Below are 19,837 nucleotides of genomic sequence, written 5' to 3' on the forward strand. Positions count from 1 at the left end.
GGACTCCAACTGTTCTGTCATATGTGGTGTTATATTTCGGAGAATTGGTGACTTATAACAGTGTTTGAGTATATATATATATATATATATATATATATATATATATATATATATATATATATATATATATATATATATATATATATATATATATATATATATATAATCTCTCATTCACAAACGATCCTGTCGCAGAGGGAACGGCTTAGCAAGTCGGTGCTGGGTTCGGGGCCAGGACCGGGTCCCGTAAGTTACGACAGTGTCTGAATAAATCTTCATTGCATCCAACGAGCGGAGTGCTGGCTTTTCCTTTTCGGAAAAAAAAAAAATATATATATATATATACACACCTTCTTAGAGGCTATCCATCCTTGCACACAAGGAGGAGACTTGAGGAACCAAGGCCTTTCTCCCTAGTGACACAGAGACCCCCCCCCCCCCCAGCGTTAATTACGGCGTCAAACAAGATAAAAATATTTCACAAAAACGCTCCTTAAAATGGGGGCAGTCGCCACAAGACAGCACACATCTTTCTTAAAACGCTCTTATAACTAGCTTCAGAATTTGTCCATGATTTTACCTCTGCGGTAAATCGGAGGAAAAATGCTGACAGAAACTAGTCTCAAAATGCCAAATGATAACTAGACAGTCTGAATCAACCAATACGACACAGGAAGAGACACCGCCCGACTTAGTCGTCTATTTATAGCGATATATTTCTAAACACACAGCACTGGCCCAGGTATACAACATTGGCATTTAAATGACCCACAGCGCTGCCTGTGAATACGGTGCATCTCAAGGCACATGTGTATTTAGTGAGTATTTGTCTTCTTCTGGGTGCTGCACCAACATAGCATGAGAGAACTCAGCTGTTGTTTGTCATCTGCATGTCTCACAAGAGGGTTGGCACATCCAGGCTACCAGATATCTCCAGGAGAGGTCTGTCTGCTATGAGGATGGACGTACCTTTACTGCAATCTATATCTATATCTATACTAATATAATAAAGAGAGAGCCCAAACCTTTGAGGCGGGTAATCTCAGGAATCACAGCACCAATTACAACACCCAATACAGTGTTGGAAAGGGCAGTTGCAGCAGAAGGACATAGGCTATGCAGACGCCCACCATATACTTTTAAAAGGTAAAAGAACCGTGCCAGCAAAGTAGTCCCTTGTGGGCGTGTCTGCGTTGTGCTGTGGGTGTGTGCTGGGGGCGTGACAAACGCTGGGGGCGTGTGGTATGTTTCGCCCTTCATGCCATGTCTCATATCGTGTGCTGTGGGCGTGTGCTGGGGGCGTGGGCGTGTGCGGGGCGCGGCATTACAGGGAAAAAAAAGTGAGCGTTGTGCCCAATATTTCATTGTTTTTTCTTCCCTGGTTCTGTACATTCCAGCTCCGGGTGTCCACCCTGCTCCCTTTAAATACCCCTGCACCCCATAATCATAACCCACCCTTAATCCTTAACACCATCAGTGCTGCAGCAATTCCCCCTCTGTGCTGTAGATCCTTTACTCCCATTGTTCATGACGAGCTCAGCTCGTCATGAGCACACGAGCAGTGTACTGCATAACGAGCTGAGCTCGTCATGAGCATCGAAGGGGTTAAAATACCCCAACACCCTTAAACACTAACCCATCTTAACCCTATAAATATTCCCTGTATCCCAAAACCCAAACCTAACCCTAAAAATACCCCTGTACCCCAAAACCTAGCCCTGAACCCTATAAATACCCCTCTACCTCAAAACCCAAACCTACCCCTGAACCCTCAAAATACCCCTGTACCCAAAAACCCAAACCTAGCCCTGAACCCTAAATATACCCCTGTACCCCAAACCCAAACCTACCCCTGAAACCTAAAAATACCCCTTTACCCCAAAACCCACACCTAGCCCTGAACCATAAAAATAACCCTGTATCCCAAAACCCAAACCTACCCCAGAACCCTAAAATACCCCTGTACCCCAAAACCCAAACCTAGCCCTGAACCCTAAAATACCCCTGTACCCCAAATCCCAAACCTACCCCTGAACCCTCAAAATACCCCTGTACCCCAAAACCCAAACCTATCCCTGAACCCTAAAAATACCCCTTTGCCCCAAAACCCACACCTATCCCTCAACCCTAAAAATACCCCTATACCCCAAAACCCAAACCTAGCCCTGAACCCTAAAAATACCTCTGTACCCCAAAACCCATACCTATCCCTAAACCCTAAAATACCCCTGTACCCCAAATCCCAAACCTACCCCTGAACCCTCAAAATACCCCTGTACCCCAAAACCCAAACCTAGCCATGAACCCTATAAATACCCCTCTACCTCAAAACCCAAACCTACCCCTGAACCCTCAAAATACCCCTGTACCCCAAAACCCAAACCTAGCCCTGAACCCTAAATATACCCCTGTACCCCAAACCCAAACCTACCCCTGAACCCTAAAAATACCCCTTTACCCCAAAACCCACACCTAGCCCTGAACCATAAAAATAACCCTGTATCCCAAAACCCAAACCTACCCCTGAACCCTAAAATACCCCTGTACCCCAAAACCCAAACCTAGCCCTGAACCCTCAAAATACCCCTGTACCCCAAATCCCAAACCTATCCCTGAACCCTAAAAATACCACTTTACCCCAAAACCCACACCTAGCCCTCAACCCTAAAAATACCCCTATACCCCAAAACCCAAACCTAGCCCTGAACCCTAAAAATACCTCTGTACCCCAAAACCCATACCTTCTCCAAACAAAAAAAAAACATGCTTTTACTATTCATGCTTTTACAACGAATTTCGTTGTAAATGTATGCGTGGTAAAAGCATATAAAATGTAATGCCATGCGTATAATGGCATTGCGGAGTCATGGTACTTTCGTAATGAAAATATGCGGAGTGATGGTATGCGGAAACAAAGTTGCGGAATAATGGGTGTTTACCCTCCCCTGGTAAGTACATTGGTGGCACGGCGGCCCACATCTCCAGCAACATACTCGTATTTTTTCACCACCCATTTGAAAAACGCACAGGTCTCTCTCATTGATGGCCAGCACCGACATACACTTTTAGACACACCTCCCGCCACAAGTTCTAGAATTGCGAACTTTAGAGCTGGGGAGCTACGTTCGAATCTCCGCATCAGCTCAACATCCTGTGATTCCAGGCAAATCGCTTGGTCTCCCCGTGCCTACCACAAATGAATGTTCTTCTGTAATGTAAATTTTGCTCATATCATGCTGCGAGTTCGCGCTATATAATATTGCAGGGAAAAATAAAGTAGGGAAAGTTCACACACTACTGAACGCGCAGTCTTAAGTGCATCAGCAGTGCACTGTGAATCAGAGCGTTTCACAGGCCTGTCACAGATCAGAAATGCTATCAAAACGAAATCCTACGAAACAATATACTACTGGCCGGCAGCAATTCATACCCGGACAATGTTGGGTCGGGCTGCTAGTACCAAATAAAGCTAGAGCCCCGATGTGACAATGGGGAGGTGTATGTTTTGGGGCGTTTATTAAGGCCCAACGGACATCCCTAGTGTTATTTATATATTGTGTGAAAAATGCACAACAAAAAACAGACTATGAAAGTGCGTGCCTTTTCAATTTTGGAAGAGGTATTACAAAATAATATTTTTAACGGGAATGATGCATGCAAACAAAAATAACCTATGCTAATGCCACGTATTGGGCCTTATTAACCTTTTCGGGAGAGAGAGAAAAAACACACACACACACCTATACCTTACTGGTGGTTATAAAATCGTATGATTACGCCTCTGACAACACTTCACTCTCGGGGTATTCATGTTTTCTCGTGGATGGCAACACTTTATAAATTGTTTTGTTGTCCCTCGTTTTATTTTGAAAAACTAAGGTGAGCTGCTCTTGATCGCACTGCGCCCTATAATATAATGTCCTGCCCACGGCGAGGCACCGGCGTGGCAGAGATCACCGAAGAAGGCTTCCCTTGAGCAGCGAGGCCTCTTTCTACCAGTCAAGTCAAGTCAAGTCAGAGAATTTATATAGCGCACTACCTACCCAGAGGGTCTCAAGGCGCTTAGAAATGGGAGGAGGATTACTTGTCGAATATCCACGTTTTAAGTTGCTTTCTGAATGCTAGGTGGTTCTGGGTGAGGCGAAGGTAAGCGGGGAGTGAGTTCCATGTTTTAGCAGCCAGGTAAGAGAATGATCTGCCTCCCATGGTGGTCTTGTTGATGCGAGGTACAGTGGCGAGGGCTTGGCTGGAAGAGCGAAGTTGGCGGGAGGGGGTGTAGAAGGATAGTCGTGAGTTGAGGCATTCTGGTCCGATGTCGTAGAGTGATTTGTGTGCGTGGGTTAGCAGTCGGAAGGTGATTCTCTTATTGACGGGTAGCCAGTGGAGGTCTTTGAGGTGACCAGAGATGTGTTCGTTGCGCGGGATGTCTAATATGATCCTGGCTGAGGCGTTTTGGATTCGTTGGAGTTTCTTCTGGAGTTTAGCGGACGTACCTGCGTAGAGGGTGTTTCCGTAGTCCAGACGGCTCGTGACTAGAGCATGGGTGACTGTTTTCCTTGTTTCGGTGGGGATCCAGCGAAATGTTTTTCTGAGCATGCGAAGAATGTTGAAGCAGGATGAGGTAACGGCGCTGACTTGTCTGTTCATTGAGAGTGAAGAATCCAGGATGACGCCTAGGTTCCGTGCGTGGTCTGTCGGGATGGGTGCTTTTCCAAGGGCTTCCGGCCACCAAGAGTCGTCCCATGCAGAGGGGGATGTACCTAAGATGAGGACTTCTGTTTTGTCTGAGTTCAGTTTCAGACGGATTTGTTTCATCCATTCGGCAACTTCTTTCATTCCTTCGTGTAGGTTAGTTTTGGCGGTGCTGGGGTCATTGGTGAGAGAAAGGATTAGTTGAGTGTCATCCGCGTAAGAGATGATGTTGAGGTTGTGTTAGCGGGCGATGGCCGCGAGGGGGCTCATGTAGACGTTGAAGAGGGTGGGGCTGAGTGAGGATCCTTGAGGTACGCCACAGATAACTTCAGTGGCCTCGGACTTGAATGGTGGGAGGCGGACTCTCTGGGTTCTTCCGGTGAGGAACGAGGTGATCCATTCAAGTGCTTTTCCTTGTATTCCGATGTTATTGAGGCGTTGTAACAGGGTGCTGTGACAAACTGTGTCGAATGCTGCCGAGAGGTCGAGGAGGATGAGGGCGACTGTGTCTCCATTGTCCAATAGAGTTCGAATGTCGTCTGTTGCTGCGATGAGGGCGGTCTCAGTGCTGTGTTTTGCTCGGAAGCCAGATTGTGAGGGGTCGAGGGATTTGCTGGCTTCGAGGAAAGCGGCAAACTGGTTGTTGACGGCTTTCTCGATGACTTTGGCCGGGAATGGAAGGAGCGAAATGGGGCGGTAATTTTTGAGTTCGGTGGGGTCCGCTGTGGTTTTTTTCAGAAGGGCGGTGAGTTCAGCGTGTTTCCAGCTTTCCGGGAAGGTGGCGGAGTTGAAGGAGCAGTTGATGACGTCTAGGTGCGGTGCTATGACGGAGTCTGCTTTGTTGAAGATGTGATGAGGACATGGGTCTGTGGGGGAGCCTGAGTGGATGGAATTCATCAGGCGGATTGTGACCTCAGTAGAGATTGGGTTCCAGTCGTTGAGGGTGTTCATGGGGGGAGAGTGTTCAGCAAATGGTTGGGTGGGTTGGTCTTCGGGTTGGTTGTCGAAGCTGTTGTGGATGTCTGCAATTTTGTTGTGGAAGAATGAGGCTAGGGAGTCGCAGAGGGCTTGAGAGGGGGTGATGTCGTTGGAGTTGGCTAAGGGGTTGGAGAATTCCTTGACGATGTTGAAGAGTTCCTTGCTGTTGTGGGCGTTGTTGTCAAGTCGATCCTTGAATGCTGTTTTCTTGGCCTTTCGGATTAGTTGGTGGTGAGTGCGGGTGGCGTTTTTGAAGGCGTCCTTGGTGCTAGTGGTTGGGTCTTTTTTCCAGGCCTTTTCAAGGGAGCGGCAGAGTTTCTTGGACTTCTTAAGATCATCGTTGAACCATGAGGCCTTCTTGTTGTCAGGTTTGCTTTGACGTTTTTTCAGTGGTGCTAAGGTGTCGGCGGTGTTGGATAACCATAGGGTGAAGTTGGCGGCGGCTTGGTCTGGGTTAGAAGAGTGGGCTGGGGTGTTTCGAAGGAGCGATGCGGAGATCTGGTCGGTGGTGATCTTGTTCCAGTTTCTTTGCAGAGTTGGTTGGAGGTGGTTAGTGGGTTTTGGCTTGTTGTAGGTGAAGTGAACGCAGCTGTGGTCAGTCCAGAGGAGATCCGTAGTGTGGCTGAAGGAGACATGATTGCTGGAGGTGAAGATGGGGTCGAGTGTGTGACCTGCGATGTGGGTGGGGGAAGTGACTAGTTGTTTAAGTCCGAGGTTGGCGAGGTTGTCCAAGAGGGTGGTGGTGTTGCGGTCGTTGATCTTTTCGAGGTGAAAGTTGAGGTCTCCCAGAAGGATGTAGTCTTTGGAGGGGAGCGCGTGTGGAGTGATGAAGTCCGTGATGTCTTCACTGAATTTAGCGCGGGGTCCTGGTGGTCTGTAGAGGAGGGTGCCTCTGAGTGTGGTCTTGGGGTCGATGTGTATTTGGAAGTGGAGGTGTTCGGAGTTGGCGAGGTTGGTGTCAGAGCTGGTTGAGATGCGGATTGATTTCTTATGGACGATAGCGATGCCTCCTCCTGTGTGGCTGGTACGGTCTTTGCGTGTGATCTTATAGTCTTCCGGGATGGCGATGGTGATGTCTGGGGCGGAGGAAGCGTTCATCCATGTTTCCGTTAGGAAGGCGACGTCAGGAGAGATGGTGTCTAGTAGGTTCCATAGGTCAATGGCGTGCCTGTGCACCGAGCGGGTGTTGAGAAGGATGCATTGTAGGTGGTTGGGGTCGGGAATCTGTGGTGTGGTCGTAGCGGAGATGTTGTCGGTGCCGCTGAATTTGCAGGAGTAGCAAGAGAATGGTCCATGGGTGTGTCCAGGAGCGGCTTGGACGCAGGTGGGGGCGCGACCGGGGTTAAGGGCTAGGAGGGTGGCGGCATCGTAGGTAATGCGGGAGGGCTGGGCAGCGCGAGGGGCAGGGGGTCTGGCGCTGGGCGCGGACCAGGCGCGGACGGATTCGGATTCGATTCGAGAGTAGAAGGTAGGGTGCCTTTTCTTCTCCCTCTCCCTCTCCCTCTCCCTCTCCCTCTCCCTCTCCCACCCCCACTCCCACCCCCCCTTCACACCCCCCCTTCACACCCCCCCTCCTACCCCCTCTCCCACCCCCTCTCCCACCCCCCTCTCCCACCCCCCTCTCCCACCCCCCTCTCCCACCCCCCTCTCCCACCCCCCTCTCCCACCCCCCTCTCCCACCCCCTCTCCTCTTCCTCTTTCCTCCCTCTCCCTCTCCCCCTCTTCCTCCCCCTCATCCTCCCCCTCTTCCTCCCCCTCTTCCTCCCCCTCTTCCTCCCCCTCTTCCTCCCCCTCTTCCTCCCCCTCTTCCTCCCTCTCCCTCTCTCTCCCTCTCTCTCCCTTTTGCAGGCTGTGTGGTTCAGAACAAAGTGAAGTCGACATGGCACACGTCCCTGTGTGCCATGCCTACAAGCCATTACCCTGGCGAAGATCAGCCACCCCTCTAGCTGGGTGCACTATACCAGTGGTGAGGATAGAAGCGCATGAGCCCTGTACTCCTACAGTGTCCAACTCAATTCTTACACATTGTAAGTGCAGTAATGTCATTAAGAGTTTGTCATTTTGAACTCCACAGTACCATAATGGCTTTACTGAAAACTGGGAAGTTTGTATCAAATTTCTCAGCACATTAAACTCACACTGATACCAGTGTGTGATTTAATGAAAAATGCACCCAGAGGGCATCTTAGAGATACCCCTGAAAAACGACCTAAATCTATTACCTAGGCTGAGTAGCCGCTCACCAGCTTCCTCCACCAGACATGTTTCTGTGCCGCTGGGTCGAGAGCCTGCTGCTCTCGGGGCTCTGTAACAATGCACATTCTGGAATGAAGTGCCAAGCCTCTGTACTGATTTTACTTCCCCTTTCTCTAGGAAATGTCCCAGTGTGATATCTAGGCATATCACACTGATTAGAAAAAGTAATCTAAAAAGTAACTGAAAAGTAATCTGTACAGTAATTTAGAATCCTATACTTACCTGTATTTCAATCAAACTGCTTTTGAACCTGCATTTAATTGTAAACACTGCATAAGATTTTGCAAAGCATTTATTTAACTTACCTGTGCCAGGCTTGGCTTGGTTCAAGAAATAAAATAACTTATTTTTATACAAACATAATTGGTCCGAGTTCAGTCTTTGAGTGTGTGCCATCATTTGCTGATTGAGTGTTTCCAACAAATGCTTAACACTACCCTCTGATACAGCCTTACTGCTCGCCCACACTACCACAAATAGAGATTAATGTGCGATCTACTTTTACCTCTGCCTTTCTTTGGGGTTCCACTGAACTCTGTGCACACTCTACCTCATTTTGGTTAAGTATATACAGAGCCAGCTTCCTACAATATGAATAATGACCATGCGTCTGTAACAGTGACGACCCAGGTCATGTGTGGTGTGTGGATGGGGTTCTGTCACTGTACACTCAGGGATGGTTTATACAAGCGGAAGGGTCACTATAGTTAAACTCAGACGCTGGCATAAGTCACCTAATATGACATCATGGACCTATTTTAGGTTCCTAAAATGAATAACCATGCATTCCCCAGGCTTGTCTTTGGGACCCTTACCAATTCAGCTAACCCTCCGAGTTAGAAGTAGATCATCTGTTCTAACATGTGAAAAGTGTCTATGTCTAAAGAGCCAGTGCAGAGTTTTATTTTAAAGATTCTCTTGGGATTCTCTCTGATTTAGCTTTTATCTCTGGAACCAGCTGCAAGGAACATGACATTTGGGCAAGAAGCTGTGGGTAGATTAATTATCGGGGATTTCACAGCATTCACCTTACAAGCCTCAGAACGATTGCCCACCCCCCTTAGTACACTACCTACTGACCGGTGATGCCTTCAACACGTGCCCTTTGTCCCCGTCGGGGCACCTTCAGTGGTAGCATTTTTATTCCTTTTGTTACTTTAGCTGGAGTAGCCCTTGTGGGCTTTTCTGTCACAGTCTGGTCTGTTTGACATTGCATGTCCACCTTACCAATCAACACCACATACACCTTGTAGTTCTCTCCACACCAGCTGCTCAGTTTATCAAGGCTTACAGTGAGTGGACTAAATTCTTCTTGAGTGATGGTTTTGATTTTTCCTAAAATATGCCTTATGAGACACTCTACCCATATTGGCTGAGCAACAGTTCCACTGTCCTTATGTGCATTTGCTGGAATCGTAAGGCCCAAGGTGCAATGAATATCACCACAATGTTCATTAGAGCTTTCCTAGTACTTTGAAATGTGATGTAGGGAGGTCTTTTTTTTGGCAGCCACAGTAACTTGAGCAGTGGGTTTGGGGGGGCAGTCAATGATTTAAATCCTCTCTTAGGTCTTCTTGGCCGCCTTTTTTTTTTTATACCTTTGTTTTATCATTTTCATAAATATACAGTAATACAGAGAAGGTCAATACGGCACTAGGTATTTAACACATACTGATACATCATCTGTCCTGGTTCCATTATTGCTATACAAGGCACATTGGTAAGTACTTAATCATTATTCACACATGGTGGGAACGCTACATATCATCCTGAGGTTTATCCTCCTGAGTGGTTTGTTCTGTCTGTGACCCCACTTGCCATATATGTAGTGGTCTGGATGCTGGGGGTTGCAATTGCGCATAAAGTTCGCTATTGGTATTGCAGTAGGACATACTGACGACCCCTTTAACATTGGTGGCCGTTTACTCTCCCAGTTCAGTGCTATTTCGCGTTTTGCCAGCAATACCGCTAGTGCACTAAAACGCAGAGAGGACTTTGGGATGTCTTGAACGTATCCTAGTAATTCTTGCAGGGGTGAAGGAGAAATATTTGTGTCTATCATGCAAGATAGTTTGTTGAACACCCTTGCCCAAAATTGGACCACCTTGTTGCATGTCCATGTTCTGTATGCAAAGTCTGCCTTCGGGCTGTTGCATCTGGGGCAAGTGTGTGCGCGTGCGGGGTCCATCCGGTGCACTTTAGCAGGAGTGCAGTCAGCACTATGTAAGCACTTATAATGCAGTATTTTATGCTTATGATTAGAGGAGACTTTACATGTTTGTTCGCAACAGTATCGCCACTAGTTGTCAGTGAGGGGTTGTCCCAGGTCCTGCTCCCATGCCCGTCGCGTCTTCTCATCTTTAGTTGGGAGCATGGTGATGGCAGCTCTGAATAAAGTCTGGACATCAGATGTTCCCCACCGCTGTCTTTCAGCAGTGTCGGGGGGTGGGATGTGGGGAGGGGGTTCTAGTCGGTAGCTAATAACTCGTGATGGGAGCACCCTCTGCAGCCTCCACAATATGGACTGATCCATGAATGAGGCTTCACTAAACCTGGTCTCCTCGAAACCAGAAATCACGTGCCCGCCAGGGAGTAGAGGTGCTATGCCCCGGTTGCACGGGTGAGCTTCTTCCAGTCCCAGCTGGTTGTCGATAATGTTAGCATTTCCTGTGGGTCTCGGACCTATCCAGTCGGCAATACTGCCGAAAAGGGTGTGGGGTGAGATAGGTCAGCTTCTGACTGCAAGTATGGGTTATGTGCGTCAAAGTGAAACCAGTGCCTCAAGAAGCTACACTGCGCCACTAAGTAATAAATGAGAAAATTCGGGACCCCAAATCCGCCCTATTCGTATGGCATTGTCAGCGTTTCCCAGCTAACCGTGGGTTGCCCTCCTCCCACCACACTGTCGCGTTCTAATCTAGGACCCAGATCAATACTGTGATCATGCCCCTATACGGCTATAATCCATTTATTCCCCTATAATGGCATAAACGATCAAGAGTAATATTTCAGAAACTCGTCTCTGGCCTAACACGATCAGAGCCACATTTCAGAATCACTTCCTCTGCAGCTTCCTCTGCAGCTCATTAGAGCAAATGACACAGCAGAAGCCACTATCTAAGATTCCTAGATTACACTCCGAGTTCTTCAACAAGATAAAAACTCAGCAACCTGGGAAAACCCCGCTTGCTATGTTTTGATTAGTAATAGAACTCTAATGAGCACTGAGAGACGATCACTTCCTAGTGACATCTTTATTGACGTCTTATGTCCAAAAACTTACGTCAAACAAGGCACCTTTCAGGTATAAATATTACCAACGTTGCCTTAAGCAAACGCTGCCTCAATGTCATCGATGATAGCGATGGTGTGGTGAACATAGGAGCAGAACAGCTGTCCCCTGCAGAGCCCAGCAGATACAAGCTGCCCACGGACGCTACCCCTCCTCCTCGCGCTGAGAGAGACGATGTCATTTCTCCTGCCGAGAAAATCCAGCTCCGGCGTTTCCAGCCTACTCTTGCGAGTGACTGGGATATCGAGTCCTGGAAGGAGATACAAGACCTCCAACATTCTATTCCAGAGGTATGGTGTTGACTAAACCCTTAGAGAGAATTCTTGAAGCAAAACCAACTTAACTAAAACTGCTACTTACTTACTCCCTCCCAAGTATTAGGCTTAGGTCAGGTACACTGGGGTAGGCGTAGTTAGAAGCACCAGTTGAGTACGTTAGCTAACTGTATATATGAATGTATATATTTTAAACCATTGTATGGCTAAGAAACCATATCAATGCTTTTACAGTATTATTTCGCAATCCTCATTTTACTGTACACACTTTTTATAATAACTAATCTTGCAATTGTGGCAATTCATTTCTCTTGCATGGGAAGAAAGACTGTTCAATAAATAATACCTTTTTATTGAAAACGCCCGTCTGTCTATTCTCTGCATCTTGGTGAAAGTAATCTGCACAACTGACTGAGTAAAATAACTGTCTATTGTTTCACACGACTCTGGAGATTGACTCTTATTCTAAGGAGCAAAGTTGTCATGTTTATGCGGTTGTTGGAAAACTGAATCCCTTCTTGTCTGTACCAGGGAAGCTGATCACTTCCTATTCAGTCAAGAAAGTTTCCAGTGACCTCTGAGCTAGTTGGTAACAAACCCAATTAAGTTTAGCATAGTCAGTGGAGACCTGGAAGATCCGCACTTCTACGTCCATACTACTGTTTGTTATTCCAATGCGCAGGGCCTATTGGGAAAATAGGAACTACACTACAACACTAATCGTGTGAGATGAGAGCGGAAATTCCCATACAGAGGTATTGATATATTCTGAAACAGATAGAGAAACTGTGGGCGGACAACCATTTTAATCAGTATGAATCTGCCTGCCTTAATGAGAGGTAGTTTCAGCCAGCGATCAACCCTGTCGCTCAGTTTGGTCATTGCTGGGCCCTAGTTAAGTTGAAGGATTGCGACCGGTCTTTATGAATGTCAACGCCTACGTACTTGACTGAGTCCTCACAACACTTTAACAGGAATTCTATGTTTCGTTCACAGTGGGCCGGGGTCAGAGGGAAGACTTCAGACTCGGACCAATTAATATGAAGGCCCAATATGGCGCTGTACCGTCTGATCTCTTTAAACATGGGCCCTAGGTTTTCGTCTGGCTGACTCTCTTAGAGAATAATGTCGTTAGCATATGGTGTTATTAAAAGAGGACCTGTCTTAAACTGTATCCCTGTATGACATCGGTTCTCTTGGAGATGTCGCACAAGTGGGTCCACGGCTAGTACAAATAAATGCGCTGGCAACCTTGACGGGTCCCCCTCAATAGTGTGAACTAGTTTGTTAGTGAACCATTCAATTTCACACGCTCAACCGGTCGAAGGTAGGGCCATTCCAGCGAATGAGAAGCCTTTTCAGCATCCAGCAGGACTGCCGCCTCTGGGAGTGTGGGGGAGATCCTGCGGAGGGGACCAAAAAGTGTATGCAAATTTAATGCAGTTGATCAATGCAGGATAAAACCTGCCTGTGCTGGAGATATCATTTGATCAGCTATCAGAGCTAATCTGGTAGCTAACATTTGGAGCAAGACTTTACAATCAAAATTTTATAATGACAGCGGGCTATATGAGTCGTATTGTAGCGGCTCTTTGCCTGCTTTAGGGAGAAGCATGACCACTGCTTCACACAGTGTTGGTGGAAGTTCACCAGCATCTATGGCTTCATGGTAAACATTAAATAAGTACGGGGCTACTGTTTTCTTAAATGTCTTCTAAACACTGCCCGTGAAGCCATCAAGGCCGGGTGCCTTCGAGCCATCCATGACCTCTATTGCTTGGACAACATTATCCATTATGAAGGGTTCAGCTAAAAACTCCCTGTGTATATCTTCGAGATAGACCAGTGCAACTTTTTCCAAATAATTGCTGCTGGCCATTGTATCTGGAGAGACTTTAGTGGTGTATAGGTCTTTATAATCAGAGATGAGCTCGTCATCATCGCCAAGCAAGCCTGTGATGTGTTAGCCCTCTGCTAGGCTGTGTGAGTCTAGCTAGCGTGCTCCCCGGGCGTTCGCCTACCCAGTACCTCCTCGCTACTCCATATTTCCCCAGAAAATGGGATTCTTGTTCTTGCGCTTCCTGAAACTCAGTTATGCCGCCCGCGTCTCGGATCCACAGTGGTCCGAGACACCACCTGCATGGTGTAAATCGCCGCATGCTGGGCCTCAATCTGTGAAAGTGTTTGTCTTAAATCCTTAAGTATCCTTGGTCCTTTGGAAATGCACACCCCCATATGTACACTTTGAGTGCTACCCATAGCATGGCCTTAGTTGTGACTGAATCTGTATTTAGCTCAAAATACTCTTCTATCACCAAGGTTAGTTCAGCCTCAAAAACTTGGTCTAGGAGGGCCTTCTCAGGGAATTGCTATTGTCTCGCCCTCTCTCAAGCCTCTGGTACCTTCAGGCCAACACCCACTGATGCATGATCTGAAAAAGTATGTGGTAGGTGAGGTATCTCATGCAGCCACAAAACTACACTGGAAGTAAAAAGCCAATATTCTAGGCGAGTCCATGTATTGTGAGGGGCTGAATAATGCGTATATGCAGCTTTCTCTAAATGCAAGTTTCGCCTTACATCTGTTAACAGATATGCCTCCCTCAAAGTGGTTAATGCACGCCTGGCCTTGGGTATCGCATCTGGAGGTGTAGTTGTACTGTCTAGGCATGTGTCTAATAAGATGTTTAAGTCGTCTCCCAAGCATACTGGTCCCGCTCCCATCCTATCCATGTGAGAGTGCAGTTCAGCGAAAAAAATCAGATCATCCACATAAGGGGCATAGACATTAGCCAGTAATAAAGAAATCCCTTTTAGCCACCCTTTTACCAACCGGTATCTACCTGCCTGATTACCGTATGTCTCTACTGCCCTAAATGGCATTCGTCTAAAATCGCCACTCTTGCGTATGTACTATAGCCTGCGAAATATCGATTTGATCCCCAACTGCCTACAAAGCTGGGGGACACTTGAGGTGGTAAATGCGTCTCCTGGAGAAATACTGTTCTATCTGGTGTGGTTGTAAATAATGCAATACCTGTTTACATTTATGTGTATCATTTAAGCCCACGTACATTCCAGTGCATTCATTTAATACGGTCTGTGCGTTGAACTCGAAGCGCCATAATTATCAGTTAAATCTAATCTACACTGTGGACCAACGTTGAAATTGTGCAATTCAAAAATACTTCTGCAACTAAAATGAAAATGAATAATTCAACTCCATAACCCACCACCACCCCCTCCTACCGCCTTATTGCCTTTATAGGGGAAATCCCTTATCCCAAATGTACTTCCAAAAACGTAAAGGTGCCTAAGCACGTGGGGGCGCCAATGCTACTTTAACTCCCCAGTTGAAATAATTATTTTAAGAGCAAATAATTGTGTTGGCCATAGACGTGGCGGTAAACAAGCTAACTTATAAACTAAAATATGCAACTCAAATAGTATTTATCGGGGCCCAGTGATGTGATAAGTTCATCAGCTAGCGGATTGGATTCAGAGATTCTCTGAAAATCTCAGATGACCTCTGGGTTGAAGACTTCAGCGTGCGTCCGACTTGTAATGTAGGCTTGTGGTCCGGTTCTGCCCCCATCCACCACAGTCCACAGACGCTTGTTTACCAATTTCTCTAGTTAAGTGGCAAGTTCCATAGTGAAACTTGGTTTACAATTGCTGCCAATAATAAATTCACATACGTGGTTGCTTGGTCATGTAATTTATATTTGCCTAGAGTCAACATACCTGGGGTTGAAGATGGAAAGATTGCTGAGGGGCTGTAGGAATACCTAGACTCTTTTCATACTTGGAGTAATAGATGCTATTCCAGTAGCTGTTTGTAGTGCCAGCTTCAGTATGTTGCAGCGTGTGAAGGACCCTTCAGAATCGTAGTCTTAGCATGAATGAATGAATGAAGTCCAATGCTCTTAATTGTATCCTTTGCATTATTGACCTCCCGCGCAGCTCCTGTAGGGTTGTACTCGAAAGCTTGTTGTGAAACCACCTGCCTAAATGTGCATTTCCTTCCAGTGCGCTTACTCCTTTATTTGTGGCAGTTGATGTCACAGTAAAGGCGTGATCTTTGGTGGTGGGTATATCGTTTAAGAACCAAAAGTTGAAAATAGTCTAACAGAATTATTTTTTCTTGTAGTCTTCTGGGGATGGTGATCACGAAAATGCTGCTGCAAACAGAGGGAAAATCCTTGTGCTTCGAAGAAAGGTCGAAGAATTGGAATCGCAGGTTATACAGAAAAATGAAGAACTACAAAGAAAGGTACACTGATGATCTCTGGAAATGTGAAACACCGTATCCTTGGCAGATGCCCTTTTTCATACTCTACACTTGCAATCTGTGTAGCTGCTGCTGTTGGGTGAGAGAACAGCAACAGGACATTCTGGTCTACTTCAAAGAACTACTGAAATGTGTGAAAGAAATCATATTTTTGAAGCTCTCACTACAAAGTTATTAATGGCTGAGCAATATGCAATCGTTCTTATCAGTTGATATTTCAGATTTTGTATAATGAGAAGCAAACCTCTTGAGCCTAGAACCGGAAGAAGCATTACCGGTTTGAATTATTTACTCTCACTGGACGCAGTGTAAAATGTTGAGGTTCTGAAGTAAATATGCCCTGAGTTTGTGCCATTAATCCAGCCTCCTTCTGCTTTCTGAATAGTTTAATTTATCAGCAACGCCTTGAGTATGTTCAAGGACGGGGTATTTGAATAAATTATCCTGTAGCGAGGTTACTAGTGAATTCTATACAAAGAGAACTAGAAACAGTTCTAGGAGTTGGCATACCTTCATAAGGGCTATTATTGTAATCAACATGCAAATCTAGAGGCCCTATATTTATACTACTCATATCAACTGCTATTTTTGATAATGAATTATGGATACCAGATATCCATAAATCATTCAGTCTTGCACTCGGGGCAGGGGAACATACCTGTATACCATTGAGGGGACATTCCTTTTTCAGCATATTGCCATAAAATCCTCATTTGCTTCCTGCTTAATCTAGAATAAAACCCAAAGCTTTCTGCACCATTCATATGGAAAATTGAGTCAATGAGACATGATAACTTAGAAACTGCCCAAAATGAAGTTCTAAACACTCTTCCTTCAGCAAATGCACATAAGATACGGTACCCACATTTAAGTAAAAGATGTATGACGGTAGGTCCCTGGGAGCTCAACCCACAGATTATGGATTACGCTAAATCAAGTTTGAGAGTGGACCCTAAACACCCGATCTCTCATAACCTTTCTACTTACTGAAGTCTTAGTACTCTCCTTCGAAAATTTGCCCAAAACTGGACTCAATTGACCCCTTGTGCTCTAATCAGTGAAATACAATAACAAATATGACCCTGAACACCAACCTACATCTCAATCTTGGTCATGATTGCGGTCTTCAGATAATTGAGAAATATCAGGTGAATTGTGGCTGTAATGAAGTGCTATGCTGTGTAGGCACATGCACTACAATAAAGAAGTGCTCTGCCGCATAGGAATATACACCCCAGAATTTAAGCAAAGTGCAACTTGACTGGATGCAAACTACCTCCACACGCTAAACAGTCCACCAGGCTCCTTCCTTTTTATTCCCTTCTTACTCTAAGCATTTAAAATCTCTTCTTAAATAGAAATGTATAATCACTTCTAACTCTTTTTACTTTAGTACGTATCTCTAACTTTGCACAAGAACAAGGCACTTCTGTCAAAAATGTTTTTTTCTGCTCATAAGTTAACAATTTGAACTAAAAGCCCTTGGCTATGGCTGCACAATTTGCTGAATTTTTCAACCATGTGTTCAATATGCTATAAAATATAATCTGCCCATAATTAAGATGTTGTCTTGTAGTAGGCTAGGATTATGGGTTAAAATATTTATTTTACCCAACGAGTTTCGGGGCCATAGGAAAATTAGTGAGCTCTCTCAAAGTTAAAACTTGGTAGGGCTTCATAAACTTTAACAAGGGTGTTTTGCTCTGTTGGCACACTTAATTTAAGCAATCTGAAGTACAGTAGCAGTTTCAGAGTTTTCTTATGAAAGACAGGAAAACACCTCATATTTGTAGCAGTTTCAAGATGAAGGGACCACTCCACCAGACGAAGTCACATTTAGTAAAGGCCATTGTTTGAACATTTACCTTTGTATTGTCCTCCTTGCGAACAATCCCAGAAAAGCCAGTTACTTTTCTGTTCTTTCATCTCAAATACAGGAAAATTATATATGTGATCAATGGCATGTTAGCCTGAACAAACAAATGAAGTACAGGTGACTGTCTTTGTCTTTTTTTTTTTATTAAGGTTAATATGTGGGGTGAATCTACTGAAATAGAGTACCCATGTGGGTGGGAGGGGGCTTCGTGTCTTTCTTGGGTTATACTACAGCTGTCCTATGGAGATTCACTGATTATTAGAGAAAACCTGGACAGATGTACCGAAATGCTTCTCAAGGGGATTGTTCTGATATATTAATGTATACAGAACATATTTTTCAGTTTTCAGAAATGTGATTACTTTCATGTGGCTTTAAATTTGTTTAGCTTTTTGTATGGCTAGAGAAAAGCTGGTAGCCAAATAACAGTTGATCACTTTTAGAAAGTAGGCTTGTGTAGGTGGCACAGAAGGACCAGACAAATCCAGTGGTGCCCAGTGAATCAAAAATGCTACTCATTCATCATCTTTTTTCTGTTTACTCCTAGATTGCTGAACTGGAGGCCCAGCAGCAGAGGGGTTCAGAAATGGATGCCATCCTTGTTCAGAAGGAAAAGAAACTCTCTGAAAAAGAGGCTTACATTATTGAGTTGCAAATGGCAGTTGGATCCAACAGCCAACCCAAATACATCCCTCCATCTTTAGAAGACCAACAGGTACCGGAGGGTTGATGTACTTTGCTTTATTTAGTGTGAAGTGTATACCGCCATTGTCCCAACTGGGAGTTTAAATCCGATTCTCTTGAACACGAACAACCCTTTCATTTGTTTGGCATCTATCTTCACACATAGTTATAAATATCCTCAAGGTACTTCGGTGTACACCAATCATCTAAAAAGAAATGGAAGATGCGATAAAAGATTTCGAATTTTATTTTATCTTGGACAAACTTGGAAATGAAACAATTTCTAGCCTAAAGCTAGTATTGCGTTTTTTAAAATTTGTTTTTTTATTTTCATACAGGATCAAGTACCTGTGAATGATTCCGTAAGCCAAGACGTGCAGATGATAATTCAGAACCTCACTCGGAAGCTGGGAGACAGTGAAGAGAAATACAGTCTTCTACAGGAACAGACTGAAAGTCTTAAGAATCTCCTCAATAAAGAGAGAAATCATTTTCAGGAAAGAGAGGCTATGTATATGGAAAATGTACGTAAACTGATTATTGATAGAGAATACCAGTGTTAACTTTCTAAAACTTGTGATCAGGTAAAGCTCATTATGAGTGCAGTAAAAGGAAAGTAGTTTCCATTTTAAAATCTCTCCATAACAATTTAGTGTCTCATGTCACAGCTCATGTTTCCTGACACACCCATGTACTCTCCTCACACTCCCTGCTCTTACCTCCTGGTCATTCGAAGCCACACTTTCATTACATCCCATGAACACTCGTCACATCTCACACTCATCAAATTGTACAGAGTTATCACAACTTTTGTTTTTGATTACACTATTTATTAGGTCTCAGATGTGACATTCCTAACTCCAACATATCCCCTCCTCCCATGCAGTCACATCTCATTCATTCACTTTAACCCCTTCATTGATTCCTCCCTTTCTCATCCTCTTATAGATTTTCATAGACTTTTCAGAACCACATCGGTTAGAGAGGTAAGTTGGGAAGCTGGGGGTTGCTTGGACACCGAAGGGTGTGGGCTTCAGGTGCAGGGGTGACTTGAGGTGTCGGAGATTCCTTACTTACTCAGGTCGCGGGGATCCTCCAGATAGGGGTTTCAAGTGTTGTCGGGAGGCTTGAGGCAGGTCCGGGTTCACCGGATTCCAGGACCGGATCGCTGGGGAGACCTCCTCAGGGTGTTGGGCCACTTGTCCTCGGCTGTGGGTTTGTAGAGTGGTGCAGGCCACGGATTTGACTGGAGCCAGAGTCTGTTGCTGAGCAAATCCGGTTCTCACAGGAGACAGAGTCTTGGTATAGAAAGCAGGACAGGTCCTCCGGGTTCTGAGGGGCTGCTGGGTGATAGACACGCCAGGCTTTCGCTGGAGCAGGTCGAGGTCTGGACAGGCCTGTAGGGTTGAGGCCAAGTCAGTTGGTGTCCTCTTCCTCCTCTTCTTCTTTCAGTACTGGTCTTTGTTTCTTCTTCTCTTCTTCCTGCTTGTCTGA

General features: G+C 45.4%; 1 protein-coding gene across 4 annotated transcripts in view; it reads left to right on the forward strand.

Annotated features, from left to right (window-relative positions):
• The window catches only part of LOC147729254 (uncharacterized), a 690,765-nt gene that overhangs the window by 81,755 nt on the left and 589,173 nt on the right, over window positions 1–19,837 (forward strand). For all 4 annotated transcript variants that reach the window (XM_086959552.1, XM_086959555.1, XM_086959553.1 and 1 more), the window contains exons 5-7: window positions 15,643–15,765; window positions 18,207–18,374; window positions 18,682–18,867. In XM_086959552.1, coding sequence (XP_086815678.1) covers window positions 15,643–15,765; window positions 18,207–18,374; window positions 18,682–18,867 — 477 coding nt within the window. The remainder of the gene's footprint in view (window positions 1–15,642; window positions 15,766–18,206; window positions 18,375–18,681; window positions 18,868–19,837) is intronic.

This window comes from Lissotriton vulgaris, chromosome 2_2 (genome assembly GCF_964263255.1).
Source record: "Lissotriton vulgaris chromosome 2_2, aLisVul1.2, whole genome shotgun sequence".
NCBI classification, from domain to species: Eukaryota; Metazoa; Chordata; class Amphibia; order Caudata; family Salamandridae; genus Lissotriton; species Lissotriton vulgaris.